Here is a 16,524-nt window from a genome sequence, read left to right on the forward strand (position 1 = left end):
GGAAAAAAGAGAGATCATGCTCTAGCACTAGCCAAAGCCGCTTACATGCAAGCAGCACCGTCAATGCCAATGACCTTTCCGTTGACCCAGTCACCGTCCTGGGAAGCCAGGAAGCAGACGACACGGGCAATGTCTATTGGCTGGCCAACACGGTTGTGGGGGGACCATGTGCAGGCGTACTCGTCGACCTGGTCGTCGGAGAGCTGGTCACCGTTGGGAATGTACTCGCGGCACACGGCGTGGTACATGTCAGTCTTGATGCCACCGGGGGCAACGCAGTTGACAGTGACCTTCTTCTCACCGGCGTCTGAAACAAAATGATTAGTACGTGATAAAACCCCCGAATTTAGGGGAGGATGAGCAGAATCGACTTACCGATAGCCATGCACCTGGTGAAAGTCTCGATGGCACCCTTTGAGCCAGAGTAGACGGCGTGCTTGGGGACACCCTTTGCCTGACCGGTGATGGAACCCATAAGGATGATACGGCCACCCATCTCCATGCGCTTGTAGGCAGCCTTTGCTACGAAGAACTGGCCACGAGTGTTGATGGTGAAGACACGGTCGAACTCCTCGGGGGTGACATCCTTGAAGTGGCCGAAAGAAACGACACCAGAGTTTGAGCAGCAAATGTCGAGCTTGCCAAAGTGCTTGACGACGTCGTCCATGAGCTTCTCCGACTCCTCGACGTTGCCGACGTTGGCCTTGAAGGCGTGGGCGTCGGAGCCGTTGCCGAGGGCCTTGATCTCCTTGACGACTTGCTCGGCGCCCTCGACGGCGTTGGCGTAGTTGACGGCAACTTTGGCACCGCGCTTGGCGAGCTCAATGGCCATGGCCTTGCCGATACCGCGGCCTGGAGGTATTTTGTAAGCATGATGAAGGAGGTGTATACTAGAATATTGTTAAGAATGTCTTACCTGAGCCGGTGACGACGGCGACCTTGCCGGCGAGGCTCCATGTTTGCTCGATGTTGGCCATTGTGAATGTGTTGATTTGGTGATGAAAGACAAAAGTCTATTGTTTGTTTGTAGTGAAGCTGTAGAGAAGAGAGGAGCTGTTGATTGATGTGATGATATTCTATGTCTACGGTCAAACAATGCCTCATATATACCCCATTTCGCCATCCGGAACTCCAGGCGGAACAAAAAAATGGCCTCTGGCCATGAGGTACATCTGTTCTCCATTGCAGAGAACCGTCGCTGTTTCCCCCTCCATCACCCAGCTACTGGTTTCTCCCCCCACCACCATCTCACACTGCCCTCCCGGGTCCGGCACATCGCTCTCGCCCCCAAGGTTCGTGGGTCCTAGGGCTGAAACTGCGAGTGTACCTGCGCCCGCGCGCGGTTCCGTGATGACAAGTCCCCGTAGGAGAGCCTGAGCCTCAGGGCACGCGAAGTCCGGGAGGAGGGGCCGAAGTGCGAAAGATGGGAGATGCCCGTTTTTTCATTGGATGATGGGTTAGGCCTCCCCCCGATTACGTGCAACACCAAAGTTTCCAGTACCTCTGTTTCTCTATGAATCAGGTCTATTCTTGTAATACGGAAATAGAAATAGCTTTTCTTAGAAATGTGGTTACTGTGGGTCGTGTTTGAGAGTGGATTGTAGACAGTAAATTGCGATACCTGAATTTCCTCGTCTCTCCCTCTCAGATAGTCCAGACGGAAGCGGGGAAAACCTCGTGTTCCCTGGTGCAACAGCCCTGTAAGGATCGTGGCATCTAAACGTCCGCAATCTACGGGACTCCGTTATCGAGACATTGTCTTGGTGTACATGAGCCACGGCATCCATCGAGGGTCTTCCGCCTCGTACCGGTATAGCCCTGGGAATCTTACTACTGAGCAAAGTCATGTGATCATCGCAAAAACGCCATGTAGTGGGTAGTCCGGTAAGCTCACCAAGATCCGGTACCATGCTTCCCCAGTAGTACCCTCAAACCAGAGATCTGTTCAAAAAACACGAGCTCATGGCTCCCCATGCATTCACGCTGATAGGCTGCCGTTCAATCTAGCGAACTCTTGGTATTCGGATCAAAAGGGCCCCGGCAAAAGGCGCGAGAGTCGTGCAATTCGGCAACGGTGATTGTCTCTCCTCTCCACAGCCCTTGGTGTCGCAATGCAGTCGAAAAAAAAAGTGCTGGGTGGACTAGCTAGCAGCTAGTAGCGATGCCGGCGGCGGCGGGCCCATGGCGGGGATCCGCGGGTTTGTAGGCCAGCTCCACTCCCCCGTCCGTGCATGTCCACCTCACTTCATGTCTTCAACACGCTGTGTGCTGGTGGATGATTATGTTTTTCGGATTGCTGACTGCATCCCCTTTTTTCTTGGTACTCGGGTTCTTACTACTAACGCCTATTTTGAGTTATTGGAGTCATGTGTGTATATTGGGATATCGTCCGAATACGAAGACCTGCTAGGGCTTAGTGGTACGGAGATTGGGCTGAGTTGTTTTCATCCAGATTACAGACGCAATGGAAGATGGTGAGAACGGTGATAGGTATGCTATGTGACGTGGCCGGCATTTTTATTCCACGTTTAGTGGATGTCTAGATGCCGTCGCTGGATATGCGATGTTTTGACGACAGCAATACAACGACCTCGACACTGCGATCATCCTCGGGGAAGGCTATTGGTTCTTGAGCATATACCACGCTTATCCATTATGCGAGTGCATGTCACTTCGACGTGGACACCGTCAATATCTCGCTGCAGCATCCGCGGAAGTATCCGCAGCCTTGTATACAGACTCCGGCGCGGAAGCATGCGTAAAGACAGATGGCCATCAAAAAATGACATAGTGTTTACCATAATATGAAGGATCCAAAGAGGGAATATGAAGCATCTTGTATCCATGCTGTGTAATACAGGATATCATTTAACGAGATGGCAACACATATTGGCTTTTGTACCATGTCGTACCAGACCGTACTCTACGTAGCGCGCAAGCGACTTGCCCGTTGCACCGCATCACTTTTCCAGCAAAAAACAAGCCAACCCACCAACCATCCAGAACCCCGCCTCACCATTGTCAAACTGCACACACAACCCGTTGAAAGCGGTTGTACACCCCCGAAAAAACGTCTCACCCCAACGTCTTCGTCGTGTCATGCACACTACACGAACCAAGATACTTTCGCTCCCCCCTCCATCCGTAGCACACACTCACCTCCCACTTCCTTGGAGACAAAAAAAAGAGGGTCCCACCGATAAACGCAGTTCATGATTCATTCCCCCGCCGAACCCATCATTCTGTAACAGGTATATCCCGGAGTCGATCGCCGCGTAGAATACCCCATATCACATACCTTACCGTTTACCCACTCACCGGTAATGCCCTTGTGTATACTATCCCAACCCGATAACCTGCAACCCAATCGAAGACAGGATACGTAGAATTTTCCTTTAATCAACAAAGTTACTATGTAGTGTTATATTTCCAAAAGCCGTGATTATACTACTTTACCCTACTCTTTCTCCGCACTTTCCCCAAAAAAAGGGTCTACTATTCGGACACCCACCCAAAAAAAAATTGCTCCCGCCGGTACTCCGTCAACCAACACGCCCAAAGCCCCATGCGTGCGGTCTCGGCTAGCGCGCGGGGCGGGCAAAACCGCAGCGATCTGCACCGGGTGTTGGGGTGTTGGGGTGGGCATGCCTTACATCTGCTTCATGCCGATACTATCTCGTCGCATGTACCCTACTAAGTGCCTTCTTTTTTTGGGACAGTGGTAGCGGGGGAAAAGATGAGGCGTTGGGATACGAATGTACGTACGTGTCCGTTTGTTGCTTGTAGGAATCACGATTCATGGTATCTTCGGTCTTTCAGGAAAGGAAGGAGTGGAGGTCGAGATGGGGGGGAGGGCACGGATGGCCGCTGGGCTGGGCAAACGGCAGTGGCGGAGGACGGTGGGAGTAATGTCCGACTTGCCGACCGTTTGTTTACTACTACTATATTTTCTTTTCCTATTTTATCTCGTGGGAAGAGGGGGGAGACGGGGGACATAGTAAGGAGGTGGGGAAATACGGACTTTATGGCGTTGGATGCCTTACTGGTAGTAACTTTTCTTGCTTGAGCCTAGGAATCTGAGATGCAGGACGTTAGTCCTCTTTTCTCTCCCTCTCGTTCACTCTATCCATCGGAGATTGAAGATGGAAATGGCCGGTGGGTGAGGGCGGGCCGGTGGGCGTTCTGCGTGTTCGCTTCTTTTCTTCTTTATTGTCGTGTTGGCTGGAATACGTACCGTACGTACCACGGGGATTGCAATGCGGGCAGCCGTAGTCTTGGCGTTTTGTTGTCGTTGGCTATTTAGCGTGCAAGATGCAAGAGAGAGAAAGAGAAGGGGAAGTGACGAAATTGTGAATGGCGTTTTTTTGCTGCTCGCTGTTTTACGAGGAGGCGGCGTTAGCTGGTTTCATGTCTCTAGGTGCGTGGGGGATGCTGGGCAATTTGTACACGAAGAACGACGTCAGAGGGAATGCCTAGGCGTAGACTTGAAAAGACGCGTGGTCGTTGGATGCAAGAGAAGAAAAAACAGCCAGTCAGCTTTGAATTTGGCCAGCGTATCCCAGGATGATTTTTAGACGCGTAAGCTTTGATACCAAAAGCAGGCTTCATGCAGCAAAGCACAGGCTGTCCTTTGTCCTCCGGGGGATTAATCCTCTCTGCATACCATTTTGGTTGACACCGGAACATCATTACTGCATATGAAGCCTGTAATCAACTAGATATGCCCAGTAAAAGTATGTAGTGTAGATTGGTGCCGCGTTCGGTGAATGACATGGGCATTCTCCGATCTGCAGTTTCCCAGAGAGTTAGCCGACATCAAGTGGGCGGGTGCTTGTACTATCCAGTTGGTTGGATTTCTTTGCAAATGACCAATACGGGCGTTGATCAAGTTATCCGGAAAGCTTGATGACTGGGGTAGTGGATCGATCAACGAATAGACTCGCTAGTACAGTATGGGTAGTGGAGGGATGAGGCGGGTGTCTTAATGGTGTGACGACGTGTGTACCCGAGTAAGTAGCGTCCGGGAAGAGGAGAGGCGAAAAATGATCTAGGTAAAGGATCGAAGGGGGGGCGGAGGAGGGGACGTGCCTTATGACGCCTTGCCTCGCATTATGCTCCACACAAGTGTCTCGTCACTAACGCTTTGGAAAGAGGGGTGAAAAGGTTGCAGGTAGGGTTCTTTGTCCGGAACCCAAGTGCCTTGCTCACCCCTTTTCACCGATCCTGTGCTGGAGTTATATACCCCGTGCTGCTAGTCAGTTCACTGCCAAAACCGTGATCCGAATCCCAGTGTCGACGATATCCCAGAGAATGATCAAATTGCCTACCCCATCTGTTCAAACGGCTGAGAAGGAACACCCCGCCGCCACTGCCGGTCTCGTCATACCCACATATGATACCACACGCGTCTCTTATTCGACCCCGCCAGCCATGAAAAGCCTCACAACTACTCAAGACACCAATTACCACTCGTGAACCACCAACGCGCCCCATGCTTGGCCAACATGTATCTGAAACAGGTGAACGCCAAAGAAAAAGAAAATAACGCTCAAAAGGCATGTTTGCAGATGATCTAGGACGGAACGGTTCAGTTGAGGGTGTGGGCGAATGAACAAACAAGAAGGTATAAGAGTGCAATGAGGGAGCAATCAGCTCGACTGGTCATTCCTTTTGTGGAGGACGATACCGATTGATCAAAAATTCATCGAAGCATTCCCGCATCTACGAATGAGATGCAAGAAGAGGAGGATGGATGGTTCGGGCAAACGAACATGGTCAGCTTTTCCCACCAAAGACAATCGACACTGGTCTATACTTCACTGGTACCAACAAATGTTCACTGCGCCTGATAAGATGGAGGAGGAAGATGCATTGTCTGGCTGAAGGAATATTGTTCGGTACGTATGTCTTGTCGTAAGTAAACTGAATTGAAAGCAAAGGTCGGCCTACTTACCGTCGTCAATCCTCCATGATTGAGACCATATGCCATAGCATCACTGAATCTCATTTGATACGGCACCCCTCATCACCGGTCGCACTCGACACATGCACCGCGGAAATTGACATTCGTTCAAGATTCAGTAAGTGTAATTCATCATCCAGTTTATGTACCATACATTACTAACGTGCCCATTCTAATTGTATAGCACTGACATTTGATATGCCACTCGTTCCTAGCGTAAGCAGGCCTGCAGGCCAGATTCCGAAATGAAAAAGCCGAGACCCGAAGCCAGAACAACGCCGTTGTGAATGCCCGGTCAACCGCCGAAGCGAACCGCGTATACCGTCTTCCAGTCATCTCGAAAGTATGCTGTGACGCGGAATACTGATGGATGCGACATGTTCTAAGTGCTGAAAAACAAAAAATAACACAACAGAAGATAAGACCGAAGACGCCCGCTAAGCACACTTCAACTCGCTCTATGCGAGGATACGGCCGGAACATGAATAAAAAAAAACATAACTTATCGTATCTTCTAACCACGCGCAAGCTTCTGTAGCTTGCTACGGATGCCGTCGGAAAATCTTGTAGCGACACCCTCATCAATAACATCAACACAATGTGAGAGGACAGCGAAACCGTTGTCCAGGGGAACAGGTGTGCCGTCACGCTTGGTAAGAGTAGGGATACCATCTCTTCGCGACATGTATCGCAGGATGGTAGGATGATCGGCAGGAAGACGATCAACTGAGAATGCAGCGTTGGGTGATTGTTGCTGATACGCGTTTTGCTGGTTGGGGCTCGTCGATTCTTTCTGAATCAGCGAGTCGGTCCAGACAATGAGGGCAGCGCGGTATACGGCGCCTGCCCACCATGGAGGGCGGATCCCTCGTGGCATGTCACGGATCAGACGAAGGACTTGGCCAGCGTGCGTAATGGCTTCTTGGACATCTGACAGACACTTCTTATGCATCCACGCCATCTGCTGGTACGAACCATCGACGCCTTCGCGACGCGCAAGACGCTCTATTTCTGGAAAGTTGGATACAGCATTCATACTGATGAGGTGGAACATGACGAGGTTGGCTTGCATCATAGGGCAGATTGGGTTGGCCTTCATATACCGCTGGGCGAGATCGAACCAGCGACCCAACAGCGCTTGCACTTCTTCTAGGCGCACGCGTGTCGACGCCGCAGTCAGGGCCCGATTGCGCGATCGCGATGCTACACTGTCGGAGAAGCAACTGAGGAGTTGGCAGTACTGGCATACAAGGGTCTGTAGAGGATGCAGCAGCAGACGCAAGTGCATGGGTGTAAGGTGAATCTCCTGCACATCTTGGACAACAATCTCGTCATCCAGGAAGTAGCGGAACAGATCTCGGAGACTCGGTGGCCTCGCCCCTGAGCCCACGGATGAGTAGCCGTTGGAGAACTCGTGTACTTGATTGAACATGTCGGACCACTCGGAAGCAGTCTGCGCTTGCCACAGACGATCGGAATCTGGCATAGGAGCACCAAACTCGGTGACTGAGAACAGTGGCGCTGTGTCATGGAACAGTGACAGGTCTTGGTCGACCATGACCCAGGAGTAGATGAGGCTATGGGTAATGATTAGTAAGTGGTGGCATGTGACTAGATCAGAGACTTACCGGCTGCGGCTTTCCTGCTGAAGCCAGTCCTTCCACAGCGAGTCCGTCGTCGATGTTCCATTCATATGAGGCGTTGACGGCGGGCGAACATCCAGGATACCAGAATGTCGCAGCATCGAGAAATACATACCGCGCTGTCCCATGGCAATGTCCATCTGCCACTTGTCGCCACTCCACGCCGCTTGAACAGTGAAGAGAAGGGCTGCACGCAACACAATGGGATCGCCGGCCATAATGATGTTCTTCTCAATGAGATCGAAGAGAGATATGCGACAGGCTTCGGTAAACCCGCCAGTCAACCACCTTGCTTCTATCGATGGAATCGTCATGGCACCTTGTGCAATCATCATGAGAATGAGCAAACTCGATGCCTTGTCATTGTAATTTTGCATCAGCTCATTCGTATCCAGCACTCCCCTCGCAGAGGTAGGATAGTAGCGTTCGAAAGAGTTGGCATATGACTTGAGGAAGTACTCTAGGACGCGAGCAGGTGGCAGAAGAACAAAATTGGAGTGAGAGGCGGTTGAGCCAGGAGACTCACCGCTACTCGTAGTGCTGCTTCCTTCTTTGTGGATGTCAAGGGCCTTGTGGAGGAAGCTTTGAGTGATGGCGAGGAGCTTGTCACGCGTCGACTCTTGCAATTTGGACACTGCTATGCGTCCTCCTTGCTGAAAGTCAGATTCATCCCATGAAGGGGTCCAGCTACTCCAAGCTTCGTGGTTCTTCAGGCTCAGCTCCAGACGCTCGAGATTTAACCTCGCAGTGCGCGGGCAGGAGCTCGAGGCAATGGAAGGAGTACAACGGAACACGGTCCAGCCATCTTGGGCGGCGATGATTGCACCCAGGTCAGGGACGCCTGCATCTGCTATAGAAGATTGTCTATTTGATGGGTAGAACATTGCGGCAGAACTACCAATTTGGAGGTCTGAGAAGGATTCGTCTACTCGAGGTGTTGGTGCGTGGGCGAACGTTTGTGCCGGCGACATTTCGGGTATCATCCCAAGGATGCCCTCCGGTGGAGGACCCATCGACATATCCATGCCCATCGACATCATTAGTGATGGATCTAGTCTCATGGGGTCGAAACCAGTATCCATGGGCATGTTGTGCCATGGATCCATAATGAACTGTGGGCTCTCGTTATCACCCTGGTCACGTACTGTCCGCACGAAGTCGTCGTATCCAGACATGGGCGTTGAAGAGACAAAGCTATTCATGCCAGTGACTGGTGTCGGCAATGGCGAGAGAAGAGAAGGCGCTTGGGAGAGTGCGTGCGAGGGTGACTGGTCGAAGAATGGCGGTGTGTTGGTAAGCGGTAGATGGAGGGCCTTCTCCTCAGGGCTAATGTGTGATGGTGCCTGCACTGACTGGGAAATTGACGGGTTTCGGGAGTGAGATGCTGATGGAGATTGAGATTGCCGTTGAGATGAAGGCTGGCCATTGGATAGCTGAGGTTGTTGCTGGATCTGAGAAGGAGAAGACTGGGCAGTCGGTTGCTGTGATTGCGGTTGAGATTGAGACTCATGGTTGGGAGAAGTATTGCCAGAATTGTTTTGGTTCTCCGTGGTGCTACCGCTTTCACTGGAATCACCACTGCCAGCTTCAGCAGGACCACCCACCCGCTGGACGCCTTTCGACGCCCGCCTGGTGGGACGCAGTGTGCATTTCAAGTTTCTCTGAGCACATCGGGTGCAAGGGAATTTCTTATCGCACTTGGTCTTCGTCTTTGCACAGTTGCTGCAGGCAATGGGTGTGCGGCCGGCTGACTTGGGTATTATCCCTTGCGGTGGAAGACCTTCTTCGTTATTTTGGTTACGGCCGTGGACGGTGTAATGCCTCTGCAAAAGGTCTCTGTGGGTGCGTCAGCAGCTCGATCTTCGATAAGAGCATGGAAAAAAGAGCATGGCTGGAAAGACGTACCGTCGAGCGAAGCTCATATGGCAGGTAAAGCACTTGAATGGCTTTACATTGGTGTCTGCTCGTCCAAAAAAGAGTGGTTAGCGATAGCCCCGTGCGATTTCCTTGTGGTACGATTCTACTAGGGTGATAAAGAACGAAGAACGACTTACGAGTAAGGATGTGACGTTCCAGATGCTCGTCTCTGGTGAACGACTGTCCACAATATGTGCAGAAGACCATTTTTGGGTTATCCGGGTTGAATGTCTACTGCTCAAAAAGAAAGCGTGTACTACGAGGAAGTTGGCCACAAAGGGGTTGTTGATGATGGCTGCAAGGTCGACTTGGAAGGGGTGTTGGTAGGGATAAGAAGGACCAAGGTTCAGGAACAGATCAAAAAAGATGAAAATGGAGGCGGGGACATCAAAAGGCGAGTGGAAGAGCGTGGCGAGGACTGAAGCGGGGAGGAGGCCCTATGTGGCTGCAGGTAACGGTGAGCCAAGAAGCAAGCAGGGTAGTGGACGAGTGCTTCAGAAGATTGCTGGTCCTTGTAGGTGTTACAATGGGGCGAGCATGGAGTGGAGACGAGGATAGAGGCTAAGGTGGGAAAGGCGAACGTCAGGTCGATTCTTAGGCGCTTCGGGTTGGGACGTCAGACGAAAACTGTGTGTCAAAGATAGCTGTGGAGCTGACTGCAGAGCCCGTTCGCTAACCGTGGTGTGAGAAGGACAAGGTCAAGCAAGAACCGAGCAAGTGGTACATGTGCTGTACAGCAAGCCAAGCAGGCTGGGGAGGTAGCAATAGCGAGAGCAGGGCGTAGGAGACAGAGAAAACAGCCACGGGGAGCGAATTGGCGTGGGAAAAGGCAATTCTGGCGGCGCAGGTAAGTGTCGAGGTAGACAATGTAAGAGCGGGTACAACTGGCGGCCATGCCTAACAGGGCGTGTTGACTATGCATTTGAGCGACGATGAATTCATCAACTGGGGGAGGGTTCCGGCATGAGCTAGTGCCTCGCAGGTAGATGCAGCGCCAGGCTCCTGGGTGGGTCGAGCCCGTCCCGGTTAGCCATGGAAGAAGATGTTTGAGCGACCAGGGGTATCTGCACGGCGTTGATGATAAGACTCAGCGATGGCAGGGATGCAGGCTGAAGATCTACACCGCGGACTAGATGGGATGTCGAGGTGGAGGTGCGTGCAGCGGGGAGGGGTGGGTGGGTGAGGAAGAGGCGCGCCGGGTCCGCGTCAGCCACAAAGTCGGACCAGGTATGCCAGGCGAATGGGCGGAAAAGAAAAAAAACGGCGTACAGAGCCGTAATTAATGTATTGCCGCAATACGGCAGTATTACACGCCATGATCAGCGGCCCCCGAGTCCTGTCCTGTCCTGTCGGTACGAAACCTTGGTCGTCTATGGACGGAGGGTCGCGGACAGCAATGTCTCCATCTAGACATGTGCCTTGCCAGCAGCGAGCCTAGCCTGGCTCAGCTCGTCCCAGCTCGTCCGTTGCGAGGGATACGAAGCCCATTCGCGTCTTGTTACTTGCGCAGGCAGTGATATGCCCTGTCAGCAGCATCAGGTAGCATCATGGCGCGGCTGAGTCGAGCTTTCACAGAAACAGAACAGGCGCCCACCGAGTCGCCTTTGCCTTTGCCTTTGGCACCACCAGCGCTTTGCCCGTGCCAGAGCGGGCACTACTGCTGCTACCTGTGGCCCTGCGGTTGCTTCTTTGCGCTCCTCGTCCCCGTGGCCACTCACCAGCAAGCCAGGCGAGCGAGCACCGCGAGCATTGGAGCAAGCGAGTCTTCCCTACTGCCGTTGCGGGTCTAGCTGTATTGTTAATAATTATCCTTTCCCTCGCACACTTGGACTGGATCGGCTGGCTGGCTGGCTGGCTGGCGCTCTCGTCTCCATTGCTCGTCCGTCATGCTCGTGCTTGTGCTTGTGCCTCTTGCATTGGCGTGGGCCTCGCTGGTGCTGGTCAGTTGTTTCGAACGGTGAGCCCTGTGCGTCACTGGCGCTGGCGTCGCCCAGGAACATGGCGGGTACAGGTGTATGTGTGTACATATGTATGTAGGCGTGTGTGGGTGGATGGATGGACGTGGGCATGTACCTACTACATACGTACCAGCATCCAGTTCGACGTGTTGTTGTCTAGCGCCTCCGCCCTCCGCCTTCCGCCCTTCCCTTCCCTCTGATCGCCTGCACACGTGACTGCGTCACTCCCACTACCACCACAGCTTCATCCCGGCCCGCCGCCTCCCATTGCTCGCTGCCACGTCTCGAATGCACGCCTCGTAGTCGCACTGCAAAGACTTGTTCTTTTGACCGCCAGCCTGGTCGCAGATTCAACATGAAAATTGCTTTGTGGGCGATCACTTGCGGTCTGGGACTTGACAGCCCTTCACACTGTGCTTTTTCGCTTCCTCACAAATGCACCCAAGAACCACACCTCTCACCGTCTTCTGCACGGCCCTGCCCTTGCGTCGACTCAAGCCTGGGGCCTCTGCGGCAATATGCCGCTGCGACTAGAGCAGTGTGAAAAGCCCCAAAGCAACCGTTCCCTCACCGCGTAATCGACACGCCTGCTGCCGCTTTCTTCATGATGCAAACGATAACCACAGAGACCCCGCGCCACCCAACAAGCCTGGGGTGTGGAGCGAGGCGCTGGTAGAGCAATAGAGGCTACCTGAAATCTGCTGCTCGAGGGCAAAGATCGCCATGTCCATGTGCATTTTCGACAGCACATTTCCAATTGCGACGCAGCAAGTGTTTCTTGTCCCAGCCAGCGGGCCCAATCTGGGTTACCCCACGCCAGCCCTAAGGCCGATCGCTCCGTGAAAGGGATACTGGAGCCATAGATCGCCGAACAAGCGCTGCTACGCGACTCGCTTCGGTACCGGCCTTGGCGCCACCGCTTGGTGCGAGTGCCAGTGCGAGCAAATCGCTCAATCGCACGTTCTCATCATCCCGTCCGTCACGGGATGCCTGAGACTCTTGCACGGCCGCCTGCTGCTAAGGATGGACCGTACAGACATTTCCAGAAACACGCTATGCCCCATTCGAGGTCCCATAGCTTTTTGCCAGTCGTTTCGCCAATCACCATACCCCACATATTGCCATTACGCCCCCGGGCTACTGTTTCAAATTCCTTACTCGGCCCTAAACACTGCTGGCCTGGCTGCCTGGCTGCCTGACTGACCGTTGGACTGGCTGCAATTACTCTTGAATACCAGATATGTTGACCCCTATGACGGCATTCATCATGGCGACTACTTTACCCCGTATTCCTTGCGAGCTTTAGCTACTCGATACGAGACTCTACGGCAGCCAGTGACTCAGGGAGCCAGATTAAGTGCAATCGCAGATACGACCCCATGTTGGGACGCACGACGACCATTTGCCAGGAAAGACGAGTCGTTTCCGTGTCGGCGTGGCGATGTCGTGATAAGGGTACAGCTTGTTACTGCCGCTTCCTCTGACGGCTTGCTGATCAGCTGCATGCATCGTATTTGCAACCACAACCAAAGCGGCCGCTTGTTTTAGCACTGCAAACCAGACCTGTGAATGCTGTGCCTACCACGACTTTTGTCGACATACTATCCCTGACGAAACGCGAGCGTAGAACCCTGCTGAGACTATACATACATACACAGGCTACTATTTTGGATACACCAGGCTCTCTGGCACAAGCACATGGCAGCGAGACACGTTTGGCAGGCTGTGCGGATCCTGCAGGTGAAACACGTCGAGTAATCCACGATAAGGCACATGCGCTGCGTTTTATCGCGTGAGCTGACGTTCTGTTGCCCAGCATTATAGCAAACCAGAGTTGGCCAATGCTACCCAGTCAAGCAGCGTGTTGAGATCGAATTAGTTGGGCAATTTCCATTTTTATGCAGAGGCTTCGTACGCTTCAAGCCGTGCTATGGCCCACAGTACCGTGTTTTACGAGCAGAGCATCTAAAATATCCGTATAGTCCTATTGGCCGGGGACAGCAGGCGGGAGCGGAGCAGTGGTAACAGGAATTAGGCTACCGAGAGGGCCCGCTGCGGGCGAACGGCGCTTGTCAGTCCAGGCCCGGCGTGCCACGAGGTGCGGTTACACTTCGGCATCTCGATGCTCACTGACCTGACAGTACAGCGTGTGTCTTGAGCGTCGTCCAAGGTCGAGCACGACCGGGGCTATGCACGAAAAAGGCCCATGGGCACAGGTGGGTTTCACACGAGAAGATGACTACATAGTTTTCCGCATAATCCATTCGCAAGCAGCAGTGATGACAATTATGCAGGGCTTATGTATAGCAATATTGGTGGCTAAGCTGTTGGCGCCCAATCTGGACTAGCGCCCGGAACGCTGGCCCCAGTAGCCACAAACTCCCCTCGTTCCCAAGCCTCACTACTCTACATCATCAGCTATCCCAAACGGCAAAGTGATAACCACAACAACCATACAACGTGCCACATCCGTCCGCTGCTCGCTCGACATGCTGTGGCAAAACAGTTTAGCCTGCGGGTGCAATGCCATTTCTGCTGACCCTCTGGAAACCCTCCAGCCCCACGGGCCTGAATCACCCCCCACTTATTGCGCACTGGTAAGCAGTAACGACCCAAAGTCTTGCTTTTGCATATGTATACCATACAGCGCCCAGATGGCGACGTCGACTCACGCCGTGAGCGAGAGGCGAATCGGTCTTGCGCCCTCCCGCTGCAGCGTTTTCTAGATGATTACGTGCAGAGCGCCAAAGGAGCTCCGTCATTACACACGGAGTACCGCATCATATGTTGTTTCAAACATTTTTTCCGCGCCGCCCCCACTATGCGGATGTCCCTACCGCTCTCGCTAATCTCTGAAGAGAAGCCATCGGCGCGACAACCAAAACTCTACCCCGATCATCTCGACAATGGAGACGTCGCAATCGCGTTTGCCTGTTCCAGCACCGCTAGCTAAGCACTATCCATCTGCATGCACATCTACATGTAATGTATGCGTATGGTAATGTTTGACTAGCTTCAGCTAGGCCAATGGGGTATCCACTTCTTCTCCACACGTTGTTCCGCAAGCCCAAGGGGGCGGTTATCATCAGAGCTTTTCGATGTGCGCTTACACCCAGGCTATGCAGAAATCGATGCATGCACTCGTCATACAACATTGCTCTTCTCACTCAGCAAAAAAGTAAGAAATGTGCAGGGCGTTGAAGGATAAATCTTTTTTTTTGTTGGATATCAGATTCTTAGATGAGAGAGTAGCATGTTTTACTTGTCAATGCGAAACAACTTGCGTCTTGAGTTTGGAAATAGCCGTCCTATAGAAATGTTTTTAGTGTCAGCAATTGAAATTTGCCTAATGTTCGTTGTGTTTCTATCTCGGAAAAATCCACATAGCCCATTTTCTAGAAATAGAGTAAACAACGGTTCCCTGTTCAGTATCATCGTGCGTTGACAGATTAGGATATTTCTATTTCTGGGCATATTAATGATTGCGTGACATTTGGGAAGTCGCCGAACTGCTCTATGTCTTTGTGAACATTGTAAACTCAAAAAAGTCTTTCTCTTGAAAAGTACCACTTGTCTCTTTTTTTTTACATATTGAAATTGAATGACAAAAAACTCTGTATTCAACTAAGTTCTGCTAGAACGCACAATCGGAATTGTCTTGATTTTTTTTCTTTGTGAATATTCTTCATGTCTACACACACTACCACCTAGCATACATAACTCTCTCGCTTCTTCCCATGCTGACAATCAGCAGCCTTAGCAATGCTTGGTCCAAAAAAAAACTTCTTAAACAGACTACAATACAATGCAAGCCAGTATAGTTACTGATATCAAGTACCTGTACTTTCCCCCAGGGGGAACACGTGTATCACGCATTGTGCCCACACTCCTAATAGTAAATAAATTGTAAACTCTATACATGTCTACCATCAAATAAACATTCAGTCCAAACACAGTAACTCCTGCACACACCCATCTCATTCGCCCCCATATTGCCCCCCCCCCCCCCCCAACCCCACCCCCCCCCCCCTCCCAACCCAACAGACAAACCACGTAAACCACCCCAAAACATTCCCATTTCCCTTTCTCGTCCATTTTCCGTCTTTCCCATCTCATCCTTCGTACTACATTCCATATGCCGTACACGCCAGCTAGATTATGCACCTCGAGAAAAAAAACCCACCCCTCCGCTTCGCCCCTCCCGTTGCACCCGTGCACGTGGCTCCTTCCATTCTCTTCTCTTTCCCGCCCGCATTTTTTCCTTTTCTCGAACAAAACAACTCGGTATTCCCGGGAAGTTTTCAGTGTTTCGGTGTTGGGGGTATGTTACACAGCGCTGTGGTTACATTTTTTCCGCGCGTTGCGTGTACAGGTGTGTGAGAGTGCCGTGTCTTTCTTTAGATGCCTAGCGGTTGTATGGGGGCGTAGGGGGATGTTGGTTTTCTCTTTCAATGCTTGTGGCTGGCTGTGCAAAAAGGAAAAGGAATGCGGGAAAAGGGCGAGGGAACGGGGGGGATTACGTTGGATGCCCTTATTTTTTTTGTTGTGTAGATCTCGAGTGTGAAATGAGAAGGTGGGTGATTACGTGGATGGGCGGAGAGAGCGAGGAAAGGGTTGTAGATCGCGATCACGGGTTGAGGCGAGGAGAGGCTAGAAAATGGAAGAGTGGAGTTTGAGGGCTGTGATGTCGTTTGTTTTTTTCTTTTCTGGGGGCGTGGTACGGGATACGCGTGGAGAAATTTGCGGGATGTGGGAATGTGGCTGGAGTCCCGATAATAGGTGCTTATGGTGATGGCGGGGATTGCCTTGTTAGAGTCTGATGAGCGGCGGGTTGAGGTTGTACGAAGGAAGGGTTTGTTATTTGTTATGTTACGTTTCTTTTGGGGCGAAAAGGATATCTAACAACTGAAGATTTGGTAACGGGATTGTTCATAGCGATGAATCGATATGTCATCGAATAGACTTATTGTATATGTGTAATTTCCAGAGGCTGAATCTTGGCATTGCATATTGTCTGGCTGATTGTAAAAGAGCTTCAATGGAA

General features: G+C 51.9%; 6 protein-coding genes across 6 annotated transcripts; 1 reads left to right on the top strand and 5 right to left on the bottom strand.

Annotated features, from left to right (window-relative positions):
• Positions 1 to 41: 41 nt before the first annotated feature.
• Positions 42 to 977, bottom strand: COCVIDRAFT_11825 (hypothetical protein; the record flags this gene model as incomplete). Its single annotated transcript, XM_014706168.1, has 3 exons — positions 42 to 307; positions 376 to 852; positions 917 to 977. 3 exons carry the CDS (start codon positions 975 to 977, stop codon positions 42 to 44), a joined length of 804 nt encoding a protein of 267 aa, XP_014561654.1.
• Positions 978 to 5,310: 4,333 nt separating this feature from the next.
• On the top strand, positions 5,311 to 5,475 carry COCVIDRAFT_85822 (hypothetical protein; the record flags this gene model as incomplete). The annotated part of the gene is made up of 1 exon (XM_014706312.1): positions 5,311 to 5,475. The coding sequence occupies one exon, from the start codon at positions 5,311 to 5,313 to the stop codon at positions 5,473 to 5,475; it is 165 nt and encodes a 54-aa protein (XP_014561798.1).
• Positions 5,476 to 6,103: 628 nt separating this feature from the next.
• COCVIDRAFT_86064 (hypothetical protein) lies at positions 6,104 to 6,298 on the bottom strand (the record flags this gene model as incomplete). Its single annotated transcript, XM_014706313.1, has 1 exon — positions 6,104 to 6,298. One exon carries the CDS (start codon positions 6,296 to 6,298, stop codon positions 6,104 to 6,106), a length of 195 nt encoding a protein of 64 aa, XP_014561799.1.
• Positions 6,299 to 6,476: 178 nt separating this feature from the next.
• COCVIDRAFT_22390 (hypothetical protein) lies at positions 6,477 to 9,729 on the bottom strand (the record flags this gene model as incomplete). Its single annotated transcript, XM_014706202.1, has 4 exons — positions 6,477 to 7,539; positions 7,591 to 9,441; positions 9,511 to 9,565; positions 9,660 to 9,729. 4 exons carry the CDS (start codon positions 9,727 to 9,729, stop codon positions 6,477 to 6,479), a joined length of 3,039 nt encoding a protein of 1,012 aa, XP_014561688.1.
• A 1,591-nt stretch (positions 9,730 to 11,320) lies between these two features.
• Positions 11,321 to 11,837, bottom strand: COCVIDRAFT_33415 (hypothetical protein; the record flags this gene model as incomplete). The annotated part of the gene is made up of 2 exons (XM_014706314.1): positions 11,321 to 11,676; positions 11,762 to 11,837. 2 exons carry the CDS (start codon positions 11,835 to 11,837, stop codon positions 11,321 to 11,323), a joined length of 432 nt encoding a protein of 143 aa, XP_014561800.1.
• Positions 11,838 to 12,302: 465 nt separating this feature from the next.
• On the bottom strand, positions 12,303 to 13,299 carry COCVIDRAFT_11827 (hypothetical protein; the record flags this gene model as incomplete). The annotated part of the gene is made up of 4 exons (XM_014706169.1): positions 12,303 to 12,497; positions 12,685 to 12,730; positions 12,874 to 13,043; positions 13,135 to 13,299. 4 exons carry the CDS (start codon positions 13,297 to 13,299, stop codon positions 12,303 to 12,305), a joined length of 576 nt encoding a protein of 191 aa, XP_014561655.1.
• Positions 13,300 to 16,524: the final 3,225 nt, after the last annotated feature.

The sequence above is a fragment of the Bipolaris victoriae genome, assembly GCF_000527765.1.
Source record: "Bipolaris victoriae FI3 unplaced genomic scaffold scaffold_4, whole genome shotgun sequence".
NCBI lineage: Eukaryota > Fungi > Ascomycota > Dothideomycetes > Pleosporales > Pleosporaceae > Bipolaris > Bipolaris victoriae.